Source organism: Oxyura jamaicensis, chromosome 9 (assembly GCF_011077185.1).
Source record: "Oxyura jamaicensis isolate SHBP4307 breed ruddy duck chromosome 9, BPBGC_Ojam_1.0, whole genome shotgun sequence".
Classification (NCBI taxonomy): domain Eukaryota; kingdom Metazoa; phylum Chordata; class Aves; order Anseriformes; family Anatidae; genus Oxyura; species Oxyura jamaicensis.
This window is the reverse complement of record NC_048901.1, coordinates 19449045-19472016: the sequence shown is the minus strand read 5'-3', so window position 1 is coordinate 19472016 and position 22972 is coordinate 19449045. Positions and strand designations below refer to the sequence as shown.

Genomic DNA, 22972 nt, shown 5'->3' with positions numbered 1-22972 from the left:
CAAATGGGGCCTAAAGAAATACAATGGCTCACATGCCTTGAGCTGTTTTCAGATTTTTTTAAATGACCAAAAAAAATTAAATAGGTAACAGCAGTGCTGGAAGCACTCTGGCTTAATATTTTTTAATTAAATATTTTAATAAAAATCTATAATAATATCTGTAGATTTATAGAACAACCAATTCATCATCACATGCTGTAAATAGACTTTCCCTTCTGATGTAACTTACTGTAAAAGTTAATTAGAACTTGAACCCAAACGTATCCATGACAGATCAAAATATTAAGTTGCTATGATTAATTACTACAAAGTAATGTGCTGTGGTTTATTTTTAATGAACTGTGGGTGGCTTTCATATTCTTTGCTGTTACATTCTAGCAAAGACAGAGATGTCACATGGAGGCTGTTTCTACTTTTAACAAAGAAGGTTTTGTCTGAGTAAGAAATAAAATAAATATTCTTGGTATACTTTTATTTTTTAAATGTTTCCTAGCTGTTGTTTTAGTTTTCTCAAATATCAGCGACTAGTGAATGAAAACATACTGAATTTTATTTTAAGAGAATTTTTAAGTAAATTTACCAGCTGAAGTACCAGCAAATGAACCCTGAATAAAAGTTTCATAGAGATGTATAGTTTTTATTTTACATGTTGCAGTAAACTCCCTGCTTGAGTTTTCTGCATATCTTGGGGAACAAATCCCCAAAACAAACTGCTAGCAGCATGTCTGGGGGAGGCCAACAGCCTGGACTACAGAGAGCATAGTGGTCCGTGGAATAGTTTAATTTTGCTCTGTGGCAGTCAGGATACGGACACCGAAGGAACTCCAACCCAAATGTGCCTTGAAACCCACATCTGCTGTAGGGCTGGGGCCATGCTCTGGATGTAGGGACCCCTCTGAAGGGCCGCGAGGACACGGTGCCTGTTGTGAGACCATCACTAGCATTTAAGTTAGAGCACTTTAAGACGGTTTTGCTTTTCTCAAATAGAAGTTATGACCTTTCAGATGAGATGAATGTTAATACAGTCTATTATAATGCAAATGAAGCATTTGAAAGGTATCTGCAGTTCCCTGTAGTTAGATGCTTTGTTGCCTTGCCACAAACTCCAGGAGTTAGAGTGGCTAGCATGTCCCACCTGGGGGACGGAGGGAACGGCAGGAACTCGCAACAAAGAACTGTACGGTTTTTAAAACTATTTGAACTCAGACATTTACATTTCTCTGGCTTAATCCTGTGCCACAGTCTCAACTGGCATAGCTATTTTGGCAAGTCTCATATATATGGGTAGCTTCTGGAGTCTTTTGCCTTTGTATTTACACCATTTCCTCAACCGATACCAGCTAAGCTGTCTGTTGGCATAAATTCACAAGTGCATCACCAAAGGCTATGCTGATATAGTGTTTAGTAATGCTAAGGTGTAACTTTTCCTTTCTAATTTAGCACACAGGTTTTTGTTGTTGTTGTTCTTGTTATTTTTTTGTTTGTTTGCTCATTTGTTTGTTTCCAGAATAATGTAATGTAAACCAGGTATAATTCTGTGAATGTTATAGAAAGACTGGCTTGGGTGGGGGCTTAGGTTAGAGAAACCTGTGAAGATGAAGACAACTTTCCTTATCATAGGATTATGTAAATCCTACTTTTTTGTTGTTGTTGGTTTGGTTTGGTTTGGTTTTTTGCTTGTTTGTTACTGCTGTGTTCTGGCAGCATTTATTGGGTGAATTGAATGTCCTTTTTCCTCAAGGAGCAGAAACGTCTTTTGAGACTTCAGGTTTAATCCCCACTGCTAAAATGTGTATAAGAAAATACTGTATTATGTCTCCTTTCAGTCTCTTATCCCTCTTCATTACCTTTTTTTTTTTTTTCCTCTTTGTTTTCCCTTTTGTTTTTGTTGGAGAGATTTATATCTGCGGTCTATGTATTTCTTTGCTTGGATAAACAGCAGTTTACCATTTTCTTAGTTTGCCTTTTTTTTTTCATTTTATCTTTTAACAGAGAAAAAAATAATCAGTCTGAATATTCAGTCAGTCACAACATACAGGACAATTTCTAATGTTATTGGATATTTAAAAGGAACTGTGTTTCCTGGTAAGTAGCCCTTTATCATTTGTACTGATTATTTGTTTCACGATGGCTGGGAGTCGTAGCTGGGGTCAGGGTTCTACTTTGCCATGCTACAGTGTGTGGCACTGCTACAGAGGAAGGCCTTTGTGAGTTGATTTCTGACAGAACATACGGGTTAAACACAGAATGATCTTAGGAGGTATTGTGGTTACAATGAAAGTATTTTTATGCAACAACCAGAGTTTACCTGTAGACCATATTTGTATTGTGTAACAATAAATATGTTGGTGTTTTTAATTTTAAAATATGCTGCATTGCATGATTTGATTTAATACATGAGCTGTCTATATAACTTTAGAAAATGTTTTGATTTTTTTATAATGTTAACAGAACTTTGAGTTAAATAAAATAAAACTGTGATTCAAATCCACAATATCCCTTGATAACTCACCTGTCTCACTGAAACCAAGGTGCAGGGCAGCCTGATCTCTGGCTTAGTTAAGAATCTAGTATCAGAAGTGATTACAGTGTAGTATAATCTGTGGCTAAGTTCTTAATCACAATTTCTGCAGCCTTATTTTGTGTTAGAATCATGCCTTAAGCTAGTTGTATACAATTCTATGAATAATAATTAGTTCTGCATGCCTTAAGAATTAAACAGTAAGATCCTAAATGTAATTGTGATATAAGACACAACCCCCCTCTCTCCTTTGGTGCTGTATGTAGGTAACATAATCAGAACATCATAGGAATCTAACATAATCAGAACATCATAGGAATCAAGATCATCTTGAGTTTATTCTGCCTGTGAATGAACTTGCCTAAAAGATGAAGGGTTTCTGCAACACTAACGAACACTATTGCTAATTCTTGACATACTGCAAAGTGTTGTTGGCCCAGTACAGTTTGTACTGGACAAACCACATCATCGTCAAAACGGTCGTCACATTTGCCTTGATTAGTGCTCTTTTATTAGCCTCATAAGAAATTACGCAAATTTAGCTACAGTCCAGTCATTTCATCTTTTAAGTGATGCAATGAAGGAGGCAGAGTAGCTTTAAAGTTTATCCCTTTTAGTGAAGTAATGACTAAATTTTGTGTGGGCTCAGTGCTTCACTTTTTACCAGATTATTATTTTTTTTAAGCAAGATAGAAAGTAGTCAGCACAGTGGATTTAATTTCAATAAAGGATTTAATTTTGTAGAATAATTTGAAGTTACCAGTCTACTGTCGCTAATGTTTTGCAAATAGCTGTCATAGAATTTGAAAGGTAGTAACTGTCATGTTTAGACACGTCGTCTACTGCATTGTGAAAGAGAATGGAGACAAATAAGAAAAAGAATGCATTGGTATCTGTAAATTATTTATCTCCTCTACACATTATCATTGCATTCTTAGTAAGAAGCTACTTTTTAAAGGTAAATCAGTATATGCTTACATATATATATCCAAAGGAAGTCAATAGGAATACCCCGATGTCAACAGTTTACCCCATAAATATCTTGCTGAATAAGGGTCATAGAAATTTGCTCTGAATGTAGATAAAAGTGAGGCGTGTAATGCACCATGGACAACACTTCATTCAGGATGAATTAAACCTTCATTTGTTTCTTTACTCTTCCTTGTTGCTATAGCTACATGCTGTCAACTGTTAGAATATTTGATGTTCTCATGGCATTGATTCTCTGTCATTTTGATGGGGTTTTAGTAGTTTCACGTACCTGGAATATTCACCTTTATGTTCCCAGGATTGCAGAGAGCAAGCCAAATTTATCTTCAGTGTAGCTTAATGAAAGACTGGAGAAGCATCTCCAAGAGTGGTTTGTTTTTCAGTTTTGATTTTTTTTTAAGGTATCCTACTGTGCACACACAGTCACCTACCTATGTAATGGTGATATTATTTGACCAAGACATTAAAAGATTTAAGTGCAGAAGAATATGGTTGTTGGCGGCATTTAAAAGTCTCAAAAACGTAACATTGATTTTGTAGGACATGATTGAAAATGGGATGTATAACAAGAAGATAGTTTAAAGTCACTTTTTTCAATGATAAATGCCCATTGTCCAGCCCGTCACTACCCAGAACACTATGCCATCTTGTCACTTTCAAAAGTAATGGATATTTTTTCTCCACATCTAATCTTTTCTTTCTCTTTTTTTTTTTCTTACCACATGGTATCTGTCTCTACCTGTTTCTGTAAATGATTATGAGAAAGGACAGCTGCTGCCTCTGTAACCATGGCCATCCTTTCTCCTATGCTTTTCCCATAGTCGCTTGCTTCAGGGTATTGTGTCTATTCAAGAGAGAGATGTGCAAAGATGAAGAATTTCAAAGGCGGCACCAGCTGTTATGTTTAACCCCTGTTCATTCAGCTGGTGTCTCCTACAGTAAGTTGCTGTTTGTATCTTTTTCCATTAAAATGCCCTATACTGTTTTTCATAAGGTCTTTTTCCACTTCCCTTCATACTCACTGTTCACAGGCTGAAGAGATTTAATAAAGGGCAAGCATTGTTCTCATCTTACCACCCTGCATTAGGGGCACTTGCTCTAATAATTTAGAATCCCTTAAGGACTTTCTATTCATTTCTGTTCCCAATTCCTTAACATTAAGGAAGTTTAAGGTCCTGTGACTTTTCACTGTCACTGCAATCTATGATTGAACTTCTCATGATGCAACATACACATATTAAATGTTAGATTTTGTACATTTGTTACATTTTGGTACAGTTAGATTTATATTTTGCATATTTGCTCTAAAGAAACAAATTTTCATTTACATACCTATACACTCCTCTCCCCCTCAAGCAGTTAAATGTTAGATTGCAGGTACATAGCAGCTCCCCTATTAGTAAAGCATTTGCAGTACCTTATAAAACAATATCACCACGTATTTTGTTGATCAAAACCAGTAAGAGTTCAGTATCATCAAGAATGGTTTTATAATCAAAGGGTATTAGTGTTCAGTTAAAGAAATCTTTCCAGATAGCAGTCACTGCAAAAAGTCCCCATGGAGCAGATATTTGATTTTATAATCAGTATAAAGTGCGGGCATTTTACCACCTGCCTGTATTGCTACAGTCCAGTGTACTGACATCATTGAGGAATGAATCCTTTTGCATAGAGTACTAACAGGAAACCAAAACTCTTTACACTCCTTGGAACCCATGTGATATCCAAAGGTTGTTGCTGACCTGGCATCACTTAACTGTTCTCCTGTTCTCTATCAATGTCCTGAAATATGGAAAGCATGCCTTTGAAAGTCTAGATCTGGAGAAAGAGACTTTACTATATTTCAGAACACACCCAATAGGCAATCTTTCAAAGAGGTTCCCATCATGAATTCATCTCATGCACATCTAGTAGCTGAATAAGTCATTCAGCATAACTCCGTGTAGACTTCTTGATACAGGTCAGTCACGCTAGGAGTTCATGTTGTTTCATACCATGTCATCCTTTCAGAATAAAAGACGGTTCTTTACACTTGAGAGTCAATATCTGGATATTGTATGAAGCTTTGAGAGATGAAGATTTCATTTAATTTCTCTGAATGAGATTTGTTTTGTTCTGTTTTTCTCTGAATAACTGTATACATGTTCTTTATTTCAGGTTGAAACCTAATGCCTTTCATTTTTATAAAATACTTTCTTCCAATATCATCAAAGTTGCTAGGTCTGACTTACTTTTCTGTATCATTCATTATCTTTATTCCTCTGTCGTGTCTCTTCTCTAAACCTGCAGTCCAGGTCTTTTCAATCTCTCCTTACTTGGAAGTCTAAGCCCTGATATCTAACCATTCTGGTTACCAGCTTCTCAACTGCTGTTTCTGCAATGTCTTTTTTGAGATAGGGTGGTGAGCACTGAACACAGTCTTCCAGGTGAGGGAGTGCAAATGCTCTATGTATTTTCTCCATGTTTCTCGTTGTACTACCACATCTTTTGTTTTCTTTTTTGGACACTGATATGTATTTAAGGTAGTGTTTCCTGGTTATTTATTTATTTATTTTTTTTTCTAGAACACTCAAATACAAGCATGGAACTTTTATTAGGTTATCTGTATGATGAAGTCCTGGCTGGGGAGAGTAGTAAGCAAACAGTGAAGGAGAGGGCACAGGGATGAAATTAGGAAAGTATAGATATTTATTAGTTTATTTTTAAGTAGTATTCACAGTTTTATATATTTATATTGTACAGTTGTCTTGCACGTGATCATATAAACTTTTGTTGACAGCATTGTGTTGTATTAATGACATTACAGACTACTAATAAAATTCATCATTTGTTTTTGTAATTTTTTTTAGTGTTAGTATCCAGAAGAAGTAAGATTTTCTCCTTTTGCTGTTTTTTTTTTTTTTTTCTCTTTACTTTTCAGACAGGTATGTCCTAATTGGTAGCCATCACAGCAGTTTGAACACTTCCAGTGGGCAAGAATGGGCCAGTAGCACTGCTATCATTACAGCATTTATACAGGCTTTGATGCTGAAGGTCAAGAGAGGCTGGAGACCTGACCGGACCATTGTTTTCTGCTCCTGGGGAGGAACATCATTTGGGAACATCGGTTCATATGAATGGGCAGAGGTAAAACAATTTTAGAAGGAAGCATTGCAATAATTATTATGTTTGTTGAAAACATAGAAGCAATATGAAATTACTATATAGAAATTACTGTTCATTAACTGGTCTATGATAGCTGTCTGTGTACATTCACATACTCCATAACATCTGTAGAGAGGCTGTTCCTGTGGAACAGAGCATATGTGATAATGGGGTGGAAACTTGTTCCCAGAGCATTGGAAGTTGCTCAGTGGTTATACACAGCACTTTGTGAGCTGGTTCTCCTTGCTGTTTCAGCAGAGGACTGTAAAGGAGGACGTTGCCAGAGTTTGGGGGAAAAAAACTAAAATGACCTAGGTGTCCGTGGTCTGGCTGGGATGGAGTTAACTAGTTAACTTCCCCATAGCATCCCACATGATGTTGTGCTTTGCACTGGTAGCTGGAAGGGTGTTGGTGGCACCTCAGTGCCGTGGCGGTGCTGGCACAGTGTCCAGGCCATCTCTCCAGCCCCACCAAGCTACGGGGTGGGCAAAAGGTGGGTAGAGGACATCACCAGGGCAGCTGAGCTAAACCAAGCAAGGGGACAGGCCATGCCATATGGTTTTGTGCTCAACAATGAAAGCTGGGGAAGGAGGAGGAGAAGTGGGGCTCCCACTATGAAGGCATCAGTCTTCCTGAGCAACTGCAGCTTGTAGTGAGGCCTTGCTTCCCAAGAAGTGGCTGGATGTTGCTTGCTGATGGGAAGTAGAGAATAACGGTTTTCTCATTTTGCTTGTTCTGTTCATGACCTTTGCTTTTTCCTTCATTAAACTGCTCCTATCTTAAAACCACAATATTTATTGTTCTTTCCCGCCATCTCATTCCTGGCCATGCTGTGCTGAGGAGGGCTTTGAGCGTGCGGCTGTGTGGCACTCAGCTGCCTGTCAGCATTAAACCACAGCGCTCGGCCCAGGAGTTCCTCTGAGGGTGGCTGCTTGGAGGTTCAACAGTTACTAATTTCTAATTGATAGACTTAGTGCTGGGAGAGCTGAGTCATAAGCACACTGAATAAAAGGAGGAGAAACATATCATGGTTTTCATTAATTACATAAACATTTCAGTGTCCCATGGCTACTGCTGGTTCACTTTTCATGTATTTGTACTTAAAAGCTACAGTCCAATATAAACAATTCCTTGTGCTCTTTTCCATTCAGCAGAATAGAAGTCAGGTCAGTGAATGAAAATGCCTCATCAGAGTCTTGTTGATCATATATAATTGCAGTGGACTTGAGTTGATAAATTAAAGGAATAGCTAACAGACAGGTTCATGGCTACTGAATTAAAACAGTAGATAAAATGAAGAGTTAATTTCTTTTTATCATGCATGAGAAGCAACTAGCTCTCATTTGAAGCTTCCTACATCATCATACTTCCAACATGATTATTCTTCAAAAACAAGAAGGGGTGAAAAAATCAAATTGAAAAGATCCAGGCTGGAAGCAAAATCTGTTTAGTTCCACTTCAAGTCGGCTTTACATCAGATGTAATTGCGTTACACCCCTTCTGTTCAATATGAAGAGCCACTTCATGCAAAAAGTACCTCATTACTGAGAAGGCAAGGGGGATTTTTTTTTAAAGAGATAATAATTGAAACAGTTTGTACATACTATTTTTGTAGTCTAAGACATAATAAAGTGACAACACTTGGAAAGTTATGCAATTTAAATCTGAATTTGGTCTCTAAAAATTATAGTGCATTTAACTCTTGATAATGATCTCTTTTGAAGTTTGTCTTCTGTCAGGCATAAATGTAAAAGGCCTTCACGTTGTTTCACAGTATGTAATGTTTTCATTTTTGGCCTTACAAGTGTAGTCATTTTTAATTCCTCCTAGGCCTGTTTGCATTTTGTTGAGACGATGTGTGAAATGGAATTATAACTTCTGCTATAGAGAGAAATAACTCTAAGATATCCTTTGAAGTTCTTAACAGCATATTGTAAAAAGCAGTAGTTAAGTAATACTTAGGGATTCACAAAGGACAAAAACACAGAGTGCAGTCTTTCCCTAGAAGGAAAGGAAATAACGAAACAAATCTTCATTATAACTGTGTGTATTAATAACCATTGATCTGCTTCTGTTCTAGGATCTCAAGAGAGTTCTTCAAAGAAATGTTGTGGCTTATGTTAGCCTCCATAATCCAGTCAGGGGCAACTCAACTTTACATCCTATTGCATCTCCTTCTCTTCAGCAACTGACAGCAGAGGTTAGAAATATTTTATTTCAAGTATGGTTTTTGAGGTTACACAGATAAACCCCCTATATATTGGTTGATTTTAATTACAGATGTAGGTTTTTCTGTTTAAGTATTTTAATTTCGCAAATATATGTGAACTGTTTTTACTAAATAAGCAGGTTAAACTTTGTTTTAGAAAAAAATACAAGGTGTATTAAGAGGTCAGAAAGGATAATTTACTTCAACTGTTCATTACACCAAGTCTCACCACACTTGCATGCCCTTCAGCTTTTACACCTTTTTGCAGCTTTGAAGTAGCGTATTTTATAATGATTACAAGAAATCAGATTTTTCTTTTCCTAATCTGAACTTTCCAGAATGTTTCTCAACATGCATTTAAACCTGTATATTTACCAGATGTAAAGTGACATTCGGGGAAGAGTATTGCACTTAGTATAAATACTGTCTAAAGTATGTATGTCAGGTTCACAGCTCACACCTTTGTAACATGTCTACAGTCAGGATATTCCATAGTCCTGCTCATGTAAGTGCATGTAAGCTTAAAACTAATGATGTTAGTACTGTTTCTGAGTTTTTGATGTATTTATTAATACTTAAGATGAAGTGGAAATAGTGCAAGATACATACTAGATGACGAAAACAGTTTAAAATAGAGTGCATAAAATGGATTTAAATTTAACTTTCATAAAGTATGCGTTTTAGAGTTTTTTCCCATAAATTTAACAAGCTAATATTCATTAGGTTATTCTGATGTTTCTTTGACTTGCTTCTGAAACATCTGGTACTAAACACTGCTTAAAGTATCATCTTGAATTAAATGGAGCTTAAGACTGATCTTGCTTGACATTTTCTGTCCAACTAAGTTAGTAAAATGATATTGGTCCAATTGCTTCTTAGCAATATTTTAAGCACTTCTGTACAGTGATTAGATGATAATTTCCTCATGGAAAGGATCTGGTTTATTCTGTGTAAGTATTATGAAATGTGCAATGAAAAATGGTTTCTTTTCAGGGAAGAAAAAAAAAGATTTTTATTTGTGGAAAAGTATTAATAATGTTACGTATGTGTGTCTCCAGGTGTACTGGATACGTCAGTTACAATCTTAGTATGCATTTTAGCTACTGTGTTTGCAAAAAAATACTCTTACAGGTGGCTAGCCTTTTGCTAGCCTATAATTTCTGCAGTCCTGACTCCAAGAAAACACGTGTTTGTCATTTTACAGGAATATATTACATTAGCTCCTTGACCTTCTTGTTTTATTCTGATTTTGTTTTTTTGAATTCAGAATACAATCCATGATGAGGATTTGAAAATTGTAAAATGTCTGGAGCTGTGTAAGAGAGAATTTATTTATAATTTATCTATCACTTTATTATGATTTGATTTTTTTTTTCCTAATAAAGATAATAGTGAGTGCATTAAAGCCATGCCCTCTATTCTGGAAAGAAAGGAAAGGAAATCTTTTTTCCATTTCCACTTTAATTCTGTGGTGCATTTGGATGTGATGTTTGAATATTTTATAATTCTTTTAATGGCATTTGTGTACTATCCAGAAGTGCGGACACAGCATCTCTTTGGAGTCCTACTTTGTACCAGTGAATTGGTTAGTGTTTAGTCAAACATGACTAGAGCTTCATCTTTTTCTTCTAGTAAACACCCTCCATCTTTGATTCTTTAATGGTTAAGGCTATGTTGTTGAGAATGTATCTGTTCTGCATGTTTACCCTGAAGCCCCATTTAATAAGGACAAAATATATGCAAGGTAATCAGTAATACTTTTGCTGTTTGCAAGCTAGTATTATTTGTAATTAATGCAACTGTCATACTGTTTGTGACATTGAAAAGATTTATATGAATTATTGCTTCCAAATGCTGGCCAGAATTCTGAATTCATGTCAAATATTATGACAGTGATGGAACAGCCCAGCAAAGATCATTGTTTGTTCCCATGGGTACTCACAGTTGGATCAAATAAAGAATACTGATATTACTTCCAGCACTTGCTCTGTATTATCTGCATATGGCTTTCTAAAACCCAATTTTGGACACTTCACAAGCTTTCTAATCACTGCAGATTTGAAAATACATTTTCAAACGTATTTTAACGTTTAATTTCTCTTTTAATTTCTGAAACTTTGTAGGAAAAGTAAGGAAGACATTTTAGCTGAAATGTTGTGTGTATGAATATTATAGACTTACCAATAAAAAGAGAAGTAAGGAACCTGGTAAGTCAGGTACTATGTGAGATCCAGTGGTCAGTTAGAGAGCAGAGTAAGTGATTGCATAATTAACAGAAACAGTGACTTCTTAAATATACTTTATGTAAAGGTATTACATCTTTATTTTAGTGGTGGGCTTTAAAAGGGAGCTACATAAGCAGTCTGCAAATAATAATTTTATGTGCCTTTCACTGGGATTCTGGTTGAAACATCAAATTACATGAAGAAGCTAATTTAAATATTTGGATTAATTAAGCAAAGAGGAACTCAAACAATTCTGAGACCTTGACATATTTAATCCAAATCTTTTTTATATGACTATGCTAATTAGTGTCCACATTAACAAGAGGGAAATTCTGCCAAGTTATATTTTTGCCTACTATTATTTTCTATGGAAAATGATTGTCAATTCACTTGCTCAGTTAGTGAATCACCATTTGTTGGCAGTATGTCATTGGTAAATTAGGTTTGTTTTTTTGCTGGCATTCATTCTCTGTAAATAAGGCCATTTTTTTTTTTTTCTATAATTAACATTTCACAAGTAAAAATTTATTATGAAACATATTTATTTCTATTTACTTTTAACTGATTATATGACCACTGCTGATCAGACTCCAGATCTGCTGTTATTTGGGAACCCAAGAAAATTTACTGTTCCTTGAGTCATTTAATGCTACAGAATTAAGTAATTTCTATATCAGAAATGTAAAATTGTCTGTTGGACAAACACAGCAAATCTAGTTGTTGTGTATGTGTCTTTTCACCCACCATGACTTTCTGAATTCATAACAAGCTAGCTTTGATCAGTGCTTGGCCATTCAGTTATACATTAAGTGGAATTGTATTCCAAATGGACTTCAGTAACAAAGTTGAGTGGTTTAGAAATCACCTTATAATTATGGTGATTATTATATTTTGGTTACACACCACAGTTTTTTTTTTTTGTTTGTTTGTTTGTTTGTTTTTAGCACCTAGGGGGCTTTATATCTTAGCTTTGAAATTTTGACACTTAAAGCATCTGTTTAAGATGCCTTTAAGTGTTAGTGCACGTGCATTTCTTATATGTAAAAACAAAACACTGTTCCCTTTAAGGCTATTAACTGAATTTCTGTGTCTATTCCATTGGTATAAATAATTAATATCTAAAACTTCGGAGAACAATTTTAAAAACTGACAGGTGTAGTGTCAGTCACCCAAAGGGAAGAAAAACCTTAAAGGTTAAGAAATTATGCATCTTTGAGGAGTGCTTCAGAAGAGTTTGTAATGGCTAAACCTTGCATGCAAAATAAAACAACAGTGCTAATTAGTGATGCAAAATTGTGGAAGAAGTGGGAAAAAATATTCCATATCCATATATAGCTGCCATAGCTTTAATAATCATAAGCTTCAACTTCAATAATTGTAGGGAACCCTCAATTTATTGTTTTTTCATGCTCTATTCATCTGTTTGGTTAACCACCAAAACTTTCTGGTGGTAGTGTGTTGTCCAGTGTGGAAAAAATACTAAATAGGGTGTTTTTCAGGACTCTTCATAATTGGAATTACCACAAAATTTCAGAACTAATTTCAAGCCAGTCAACTGTATGTGAAAAGTCTCTCTATCCAAATCATTCACAAGGTTTTAATCTGTAACACACATTAAATCACATTTTCATTTAGCAAGTCAAAGAAACATAATTCCCATAATATTACTTCTCCTGTCTTTAAATGCATACATAATTTTACTTCACTGAATTCAACAGGGAAAAAATGTACAGCATATTTTTCTTTAAAATGAGAATACTCACATTTTTCATTGGAAATTTTTTTTCCTTTAAAAAGCTGAACATCAGGTTCTAAGTTAGTGGTATTGATTTTTTTTTTTTTTAATCGGCTTTTGAGCTGTCCTAGATAATTGTTGGTTTTCATGTTCAAATGGGAAAAAATATTTATTAACAATAATAAAAAACCTCTTGGTTTGTGTGAATAGAGATATAGCTGGTCTTCCTGCTGTTTTATTGTGATGGTAAAGGAAAGAATGCTCTACATTACGTCTAACCAGAATTATTAGGATTATCTACTATCTTTGGTTAATCCAGTTAGACTCTGGAATTCAAAAATATGTCCAAACATTTTTTGAAAAGTTAATGTTAATTTATCCATGTTTTCTACCACTAATTTAACAAATATCTGTTCTGAAATTCAATAATACTTAATACTTGAACAGCTTCTGAAGCTTCGCTCACGAAATGGATTAAATCCTGTAAGTGTAACATGTTCTTAATTCATACTTTTATAACAAATTAAGGAGTTTGAAACTCCGTTGAAAAGTAGACATTTAAGCTACTAGGGGACATACTAAAAAAGTTAATACTGGAATTTGTTTTGTTCTCTCAAAGAGGCACTAGGATAAGTGGAAAATCTTTTTTAAAAGTGCAAGTCATTTTAACTCTGAAATTGTAAAGCTGTAGTCTACCAAGTAATAATTTAAGAACAAAACAGAAGGTAATGTTATATAGAAGAGACTGGACATGGAAGCTAGGGTATATGAACTCCATGGTAGTATCACATTTTTAATTATCTGTCTTTCATACCAAAAAAAAAAAAATCGAATTTGATCTTAGATTCATTATTTTAGAAAAGCTTGTCTTGTATGATATATTTTATTGTTTGCATTATGTGTGCTCCATTTGGTCTGCTTATCAAACTTTGTGTAATGAGTAGATTTTTATATAAAACAAACAGTAGTAGTTATTTACAGTTGTCACTCACAACATTTAATTAAATCCAAACACCACAAAAGTATCATAAATCATACTTATATAATACCTTCAAGTAAGGCTATGAAACAGTTGCATGCACAGCTGAAATGGCTATGAACGTTTGGAAGTGATGGTGCTTTGGAACCAATTACATTGTTGTAGATACTTCAGGGCTCTGGGGAATTTGGGAAAAAAAAAAAAAAAAAAAAAAAAAAAACCACGTAGAGTCATTTTCTCCCTGTAAATTAATGGATTATTGCTGTAAATTAAACACAGAGATGAACACTTTTTTTTTGTTTGTTTTGTTTTGTTTTTATTCTTTCTCTAAAAGACATGAGAATTTTATTGTACTGATTCCAGACATAAGGAGTGATTAGGTAAGATGTATCTACAAATGAATATGTAAAGCACCTTTGATGTTACAAAACAAAACTGATAAGGATTTCAAGCAATCATCTGATCCAATGCCTCGTTCATCTGGAGAAATAAATCTCTGTGATGTGTGTCAACTTCCAGTCTACAGGATCCTATAACTTTCTTAGATGATCTGTACTTGTTGTCTAAGAAGTTAATATTTGGAACATTCTTTTTCCATATGTTGAAGTCATCACACTTGGAAATGAATCCATTTTTCCTTTTTCTTTTTTTTTTTTTCTACTAGCAATCTTTACTCTTTTTGCAATAACCTTCTTACATACTGAACACAGTAGTCATACCCTCCCCCAGCCTCTAATTTCTTATACAAATGCCACTTACATCTACCACAGAAAACTGTAGAAGCATAAATGGTATATAGCTTCAATTAAAGATGGATAGATCCATGGAAAAAAAAAAAAAAATCAAAGGGGATTAAATGAGAAGATACCACCTTGTGTTTTAAGAATTTAAGAGCTAAAGTTACCCAGATGATGGGAGAATGATCAGGGTAAATGTTACTACTTGCTTCCTCTAGTCTGCTCTTCCTTACCAATTCAGAACTGATATCTGTGGGGAGCAGGATGTTGGCCCAGAAGGATCTGGGAGGTGTCATATTTAACCACTAGAACTTTCCTTCATCGTGCAGTTACGTAAGTGTTTTTCGTGTTGTATTTTGTTAATTTGTTTTCAATTTAATTATGAATCCCAAACAATTAAATCCCATGTGATTTTTGGAAGAGGTAGTTCTCATTTCCTATTTTCTATATGTCATTTAGGACACACAGACTTTCACAGAGGAGCCAAACACAAGTTTTCATTAAATTTTCAGTTTCTTTCCTGCCTTCCATTATAAGGGATGAGCTGTTGTTAGCTGAGTGTCTAAAGGTGTTCAGATTCTCCTGATGGGTGGTGCTTGGACGAGTATTTGAAGTAGAAATTCCAGTGCAGATGTGGGGTCAGATGAAACAGATTTTGCAGGTAACTTCCATACAGTTCAGTATGCCTAAGAACACCGTTTTATTAGGTTATTAAAAGCCTCTGCAGATAAATATATATATATAGTAGAAAATAACAATGATCGTTGGGCTTGGTTAAGTAACAATATCTGAATTTTCAGTTTAAGTAAGAATAACCTATATGGATGAAATAGGTACCTAATATGTGTAAATAATGTTTAGATTGTATTTTTCAATTCAATTTGATGATTAGCGCGTATCATAGGCCTTCTCAGCATGTGCTTTGTATCTCAGTAAATTTATCATTAAATAAATAGAACAAGCTTAAAGATATTTACTCTTTTCTTCTGTAACCAATTTCCCTTCTTAAGAGTCTCTTTAAAAATATATAATCCCCTTAGGCCTGATGTTCATCTTGAGTGGAAGACTGAGCAACTTCACCTTTGTTTAGCTGACACACTTCCACAAACATCGTGAATGTATCAAATTAGTACAATAGCTACATGAGCTCCTCAATGTAGTAGGGTTTGGTGGGTTTTGTTGGTGGTGGTGGTGTTTGTTTTTTTGTTTGTTTTTTTGTTTGTTTTTTTGCTTGATTTTTATCTGAGGTGGGCGCAAATTTAATTGGCATTTCAAACACAACAGTCAATGGGTCATTTTTTGTGGCTCGTTCAGTTTTTTAGATAATCTAAAGACATTTTGTCCTTGTCTAAGAACTATTATTGTCAGTCAACACCAGTTGACTGCAGTGGATACTAGACCGATCTGCAATGAATAAGGATTTCTTTCATTCCCAAATTTTTACTTGCCACTTCATATTCTCAAGGTCAGAGAAGAAGAGAGCCATTAGTATCTCAGTCAGGTTCAAGATGAGGAAATAGCGCTTCTTATAAATTACTACCAATCCACTTACTATTTTATTATTATTATTATTGCTGCTGGTATGATTAGTTGTGATGGGTAGAAGATGAATAAGGTAGCCTCAGGAAAATTCCCAAATGATCAAACTCTTTCTGATATTAACAAAAAGGAAAGTGGATACATAAATCCCTAAAGGTTTTGATTTAAGCAAGAAAATTATACACTTTACACACTGAATATCTGCTTCAGAGAACTGATACATCTCCCTCAAAGTCAGTGAAGTCAGTGTGAATTTTAGTATTTCATCAACTTGATGGTGGGTTCTTTTTTGTTGCCACTTGAGCAGTTGCTAGTTGCTACTGGTCTTTAACTTAGTGTCTTACAGTGAGTTAAAATGGCAGAAAAATGTATGTAGAGAGCAAGTGAGAATCAGAAGCCAGAAGGAGGAAAAAAAAAAAAAAAAAAAAAAGGTATTTCACTTTTATTTCTTGTAGTCTTGTATTGCTCTTAGAAACAGTATCTTGATTTGTTATCCTCTGATTCTATGATTTAATGCCTCTTCACAGCACAGTAGAGTATTTTGAAAATAACTCTGTAACTGAAGCAGCTGACTAGCAAGTGAATCTGGAACCAAAGCATTTTAATAAACTCAACTTGAACTGAGGTCTTGCTTCTATTCTGGCAGAATCCTGAGCATCTCTACTCATTCGCTTATTCTGGAGTTCCCAAAGTAGGCCTGCTGATGCATGAGTTTGATGCTCTAGTATTTAATCGCACTTTTAAAAGAAAGTGGTATATAAATAATCATGTCTATGATCATTTCTTCTTTCTAACATCCTGTACTTCCTCAGCAGAGAAGCATATCTACTATGTAGCCTTACTCCATGCAGATTTTGCCTTAGGCCCTGGTGCTTATAGTAAGTAATGCTATAGCTTAAGGCAAAATATTATTATAACTTGACTTAAAGCCTACCTATGCCCTTTTAAAAAGAGATCTGTGACAGTATTTGAGAGGAATAGAGCTCATACATGACCTTTGATTGGGACAACGTGTTTATGCTCTGCAAAGGACACACACTGCCTTGAGCTTCAGTGTAAATATTTCGGTCTGTATTCTGATTCTCTGCACACTAACAGAAATTTTATGAGGACTAGTGAAGCTACACTGATGTAAAAGTGGGATAATATGTGAGAGAGGCATTAGGTTTTTCTGTTAGTACAGAATTCTGGATTTCCAATGGAGTTTAATTTTTCCCCCAAAATACTCTCTGACATAGAGCCTTCTTTTTGCTATATGGACATCTATGTGTGTGTGTGTATATGTATATATTACTTCAGTGAGTATAGTATTTGGTGAATAGCTGCTTAGGTAACTGAATTAAATCCCATTGTTGTTGAGTGAAATACCCTGCAATGATTCTAATTTTGCTGAAGGAGTATGAAGGAAAATGCAGGGATATACAAGGAGTCTCTACATGTTTAATTTAGTCAGACAGTGCAAACTCAGGTCCTAAGATTCTTGTAGAAAATCTGAAAACCTGCTGTAGTAAACGATCACATCCCATGTTCTCATGTTGTTCTGGAAGAATTCCACTTTGTCTTTGTGGCTGTTTAAGCAGCCATGCTTTCTTGCAGCAACAGAGCCATTAATTCCTTGCTGAAAAAAATCCGCCTAGCATATTCCCCCTGTAAATTGCAGAACCAGCTATATCAGTTATATTAGCATGACGATTTATATTGGCCTTTAAAAAGTTTGCCTATATCAACATTTCTAACTGTATGAACTCAGATCCGTATGAGTTTTCCCTTGATGTGTTTTGTTCCTTCCCCCTGTGTTTCCTGCAGAGCACAAGCCCAACGAGGATCTTTTAGAATTCGATGAAATCCTCATCAGAGTTCTCATTGGTATTATCATTCAAGGTCTGGGACTAGAGCTTGTTAATTAGTCAGAGCTCCCTCTGGATCACTTTTTTTTGCATCATGCATTAATATTTTAAGGCTGTCTTGGGTCTCCTCCATCAGAGTACTTAATTTTACAACAAACCGCTAGCTAGCATACTTGTAGTATCAATGATGTAATAGTTTCAGATGAGTACAAGATCTGGGTCTAATATGGCACTTCAAATGTGAAGGGGATTTTCAAGGAAACAGGTAAAGAATGGTGTTAAACTTCATTGACTTTGCTTGGAGATACTTTCTGATTGGTCTTCATAAAGAAGACAGCTGCCAGAGCAGCCCTGTGTTTGAGAAATCCATGAAAACCAGGAAACCTGGGGCTTCTACACTGATGGCATTTGAAAAGCTCTGAACTTCAGAGTTCTGAGCTCGTGTGACCCTGTGGATAGAACAGAGTATACTCGGAGTCAATCAAGAGGTTATTTTCAACTCCCAGCTCTGCTCCTAACCTGCTTTTTGCTGCTGCACAATTCATTTCACATCTCTGAACCATAGTAAAAGCAGACTGCTTCTCAGAGGTACTGACACATCAATAGCCAGTGGAAGACTCGGGGACTTTTTTTGCCTTTGCAAACAGGGTGTTTGATAACATTACTGGATTCAGATAGATTCTGGATGTTAAGGTCTGACCAGTTTTGGCCTATATAGCCAACTAGGACAGACTGGCTTTTAATTATCTACTATCTTTATACAGAGCATAGAATTTAAATATCCACAGAATTTTTGGGAAAGTATTTTTCAATAATAGATAAGTTTATTCATAAACATTTTGCAATTGGGGCAAATAGTAAAATGTGTTGGCTCTTCAGTCTGATTTAAGTACTGAGTCAAAATGGTCATTTACCGTAGAGAAGTTATATATACACTGCTAATTTTTTATGTAGTCTTCAGACTGACAAGTGCATGGCATTTGTTCTGTGGGTATTAATAAGGTGTGTATTTTTAAGTAGGGGATATCTACTTATTTTCTGAGCTAGTACTTCATGCATCTTTTGCATGTAGAAATCTCCTTCAAACCAGTAGAGACAGTTCTTATTTCTTCGTGTGTGAGAGATCTAGCTCCAAAATGTGCTTTTAAATGTACTTTGTGGATAGCACCTCCTTACGAATTATGTTGTAGTGACCTATGATTAATGCCAGATGGAAATCTGTTAGTGCATTGAACAAGGAAATAGTGGAAATTAACAGCTGATTCTCTGTTCATTCTTAAGCTGTAGTTGTGCTGTAGGCATGCAAGAGGAAGGAGGTCCTAGAAACTCTTCATCTAAACAATACTAACACTAATAACACTAAATAATAGTGCAAACTGTGTTAAGAAAAAAAAAAAAAAAAAAAGCACAGTTTTGGGTTAGTTAGTACTAAATTTTGTAGCAGCATTTTTCAGATTAACTTATACGAAATAATAATTAGAGAAAGCATTATAGGTATTTTAAAAAAAAAAAATCAGTCATTGCATTTTTAAGTTTGCACAACATCTATAATTTGAAGTTATTAAGAGCTTATGGCATCCTTTAGGGGAATTGAAGAAGGAGAAAGCTGAAGTAATTTTTCTGCAGGGTCTCCAGATCCCGTTAACCAACAGAGCCCAGAGTACCAGAAGTGAATAGTAGGCTAAATGAGCTATATTATCTGAAATATGGAGGCTAAGGATGTTCCAGAAATTAAAAGTGTGCTAAAGCTGAATCTGCATGACAAAGGAGAAGTGCAATGACATGTGTAACTGTAGGTTGATTAATAAAGGATAGCATAAGCATCAGAAACTGGAAAATAAATCCATATAGATTTGAATGTGAACTATAAAGCACTATTTTAACATTGAAACAGAGTACTTTGGAAATGATGGATTATTTAGTCTCTTAGTATCTTTAGATGACGACTGTTCTTTTTTCTTCTATATAATTGTGTTTGGCTTCAGACCCACAAATCTTAAATTACTTCAGAAACAATATTAATAAATACAGCTATGTTCTTACATAGTAAGACTGATTACTATTAAGTACCAACCATACCAACAACCAGAAAAATGAAAATCATGTCCTGAAACTTCCAGTCTATTATTTCTATTTTGAAAATGTGTGTGCATATATGTGTGTATATATATATACATGCATGATTTTGTGTCTATGAATAATACTTCTGAGCTTAGGGAAATTGTACAAATCTGTAAAATTATTTGCATACACAATTACAAGAGTGAGGCCAGAGTTGCAAATTGTGTAAGATGGAATGCGGAGAAAAGATTTAATATTTAGGAAAAAATAAACTCATGTTTATGTGATTCAATAGCTTTAGTCCATTAATAAATATTGGGTTGTGAAGTAAATCTTTTTCCACACTACTGACTAGAATCTGTACTTCTGAACGTTCATGTAGATGCTGTAATGTTTAGTATTCTCAAAATTCTGTATGTGTGGCTTTCTTTACTTTGTCTTCCTGCCCTAAGAATGAAAAGCTGTAAATTGCATTTTACTTGATGTCAATTTATTTTCACTGTGTGCGCCATGTAGACATTTCTCTCCTATATTGTGCACTCATTGTTTCAGAAAGTTTTGTTTAATTTCTGCAAAAGTAACTTCTGAAGGTAACTGGAGAATTAAAACCTGAAAAGTAATTTAATCTGTGCTTTTCTTAGATTTTGTTGTATGCTCATTAGACACTATCAGTTTTCAGTCTTACGGATCTGTACTAAAAAATTCTGAAATAGAGCACATTATCAGCCTTTCTGGGATGTGTTTGCTTAGGAAAAAATAGTCATATATCCTTGGAACTTTTTAAACATTTAACCACAATAAAAAAGCTGTTTGGCTGTAGTCGCACTACAGCTTTCCCTGGCCTAGCCTTTTTCTTTTGCTTTTCTGCCTTTTTTATTATTTTCTGCCTAGCACAGAGGCAGTAATACCAAGGATACTTACCCATAGTGTAAGCAGATAAGAGCTGGAAGAATCCAGTCAGAAAGGCATTGAAGCATCACAATCGATGACAGTTTACAGTGGTCCATTTGTCCCAAATTTTTTTGCACCACTGCTGTAGAAAATAAAATTATATAACATCTCTTGGAGCATTTAATTTATCTTGCAGTGGAGCCTGGAGAACAATATTTGTAGTGCTGTCTGACACACTTTGGTAAAGCTGCTTCATGATGATCTTTCTGAAAAACACAATTGATACAGATACTTGATATCTTAAGTGCAAGTAGTATTACTATTCCATTTGCTCAATTCCTGCTGAAGTCTAGAGGATGTTTTTTCGTATAGAATACGATGGCAACTTATTGACCTTCATGCTCTGTATGGACTAATGGAAGTGACTTTCTGTTTCAAAGAATGAAACATATTTTTTGTATGTCACTTGAAAGAAAGTGATTTGTTCATGCATAGCTGCTATCAAGAAGTTTAAATGTCAGACTAGAGGTTTCAGGGCAAGGTAGAGTTTTGCCAGCAGTAAACTACTTTGGCTTTATTCCAGCGTTGTGCCATTAGGGGAAATTTGCAGTAGCATAACAATGTGGCAATAGAGTTCCTCCAAGGTATTATGTGTGATTTTCTATGTTCTGTTCCGAAAGAGTTTATTCATTTATGTATGTTATAATTGACCTCGCTCGGGTCTTCGATTGCAAAGAGGAAAACAGAATTTCTGACCTCAGATTTCTCTTCCATATTAAAAAAAAATGATTGTTCCACATGTACTACCATTTTTATTTCTTTGTGTGTCTTGTCTTACTTTGCTAATATGTAGTTATGGCTTTGTCCTGCCTCTTTTTGTATCATTAGAGATATTAGAGACTCAGAAGGATTCTTAGGTTCCAAATAAGTGTGATATTCGCGGTAAAATGTGTGATATTGGCGGTAAAAAGGTGTGTTAGACAGGGAAGGAAATGTGTGGGATATAATATGTTTGCGTCTGTGACAGCTAAATTACATAAATTTTATGTGATCGTGTAATTATGTGATCAGCTAAAGGTAAATATAAATGGGTTGAGGCATGGTGGTCTATGAAACAATTTATCCTTAAAAATATAGCTAAAAAAGTTAGGCGTGATAATCAAGTCAGAAATATAAAAAGAAGGGATAGGCATGGGGATCTTGATTAGCATAACTCAGTGGGTTAGCATAGGTGAAGGTGTAGTAGATTGACTTTCATTGCAGATCTGTCTTTCTGCATTCGGTTAATGATAAGACTCGGATGCCCTTGGAGAACCGGTTTGCTCTTTGACAAGTGTTTTGGGGAGAGTTGTGCTGGCAAACATTTTTGGTAGAAATGCAAAGAGCACTGTCTAGTTTAGAAAGAAAAGTGACACGTGGATGCTGATAGTTTTGGGAAAGATGGAATAGTTACAAACAACTGTGGTGTCTGGGCTGCAGCTAAGCAATAAATCCAGGAAAGTACTACTTTGTATGTAATTTGATAATTTTAGTAATATGATCTTAAGCAGTCTTCTGAATTTTACTGTAAATAGAAGTATTACTCTGAATATTGAGGCTGAGCCTGTGGAAAATGTCTTTGAAATTACTTCACGTGCTGGAGAGCTTGTTTATGTCTGTGCCAATAGAAAATACGGGAGAACTTTTCCAGTTGGTGCGTATAGGTGTCTGGAGTAAGATGATACTTTGGAGGAACACAGCTATCGTAGCTATACTCTATAATTTCCTAATTACATTTGTTAAACCTAGTAGTTCTCTATATTTTTTCAGATAGTGAGATACTTGGAACTGTTGATGGTATTCCGAGTGCAGTTTTGCCTCTTATATAATTTATCCTACGTAATTTTAGCTTTAAATATTTGATTGCTCTGAAATTCTCTTATCAAATGGTAACATACCTATTTGATTTTTATCTCCCTTACAAAAGCCATTAAAATTCCTAACGGTCTGTGCTGTTGGCAACAAGTATATCTGAATTAATAAGGCATGTGAATTCAATTCAGGTATAGGAAAGATAAATATAATTCAGTATCATATAAAAAGCACCAAGAATCA

The 22972-nt window shown here is 35.0% G+C and overlaps 1 protein-coding gene across 9 annotated transcripts in view; it reads left to right on the top strand.

Moving 5' to 3' along the window:
• The window catches only part of NAALADL2 (N-acetylated alpha-linked acidic dipeptidase like 2), a 438092-nt gene that overhangs the window by 324393 nt on the left and 90727 nt on the right, over nucleotides 1-22972 (top strand). For all 9 annotated transcript variants that reach the window (XM_035335008.1, XM_035335005.1, XM_035335007.1 and 6 more), the window contains 3 exons: nucleotides 1993-2085; nucleotides 6432-6637; nucleotides 8736-8855. In XM_035335008.1, coding sequence (XP_035190899.1) covers nucleotides 1993-2085; nucleotides 6432-6637; nucleotides 8736-8855 — 419 coding nt within the window. The remainder of the gene's footprint in view (nucleotides 1-1992; nucleotides 2086-6431; nucleotides 6638-8735; nucleotides 8856-22972) is intronic.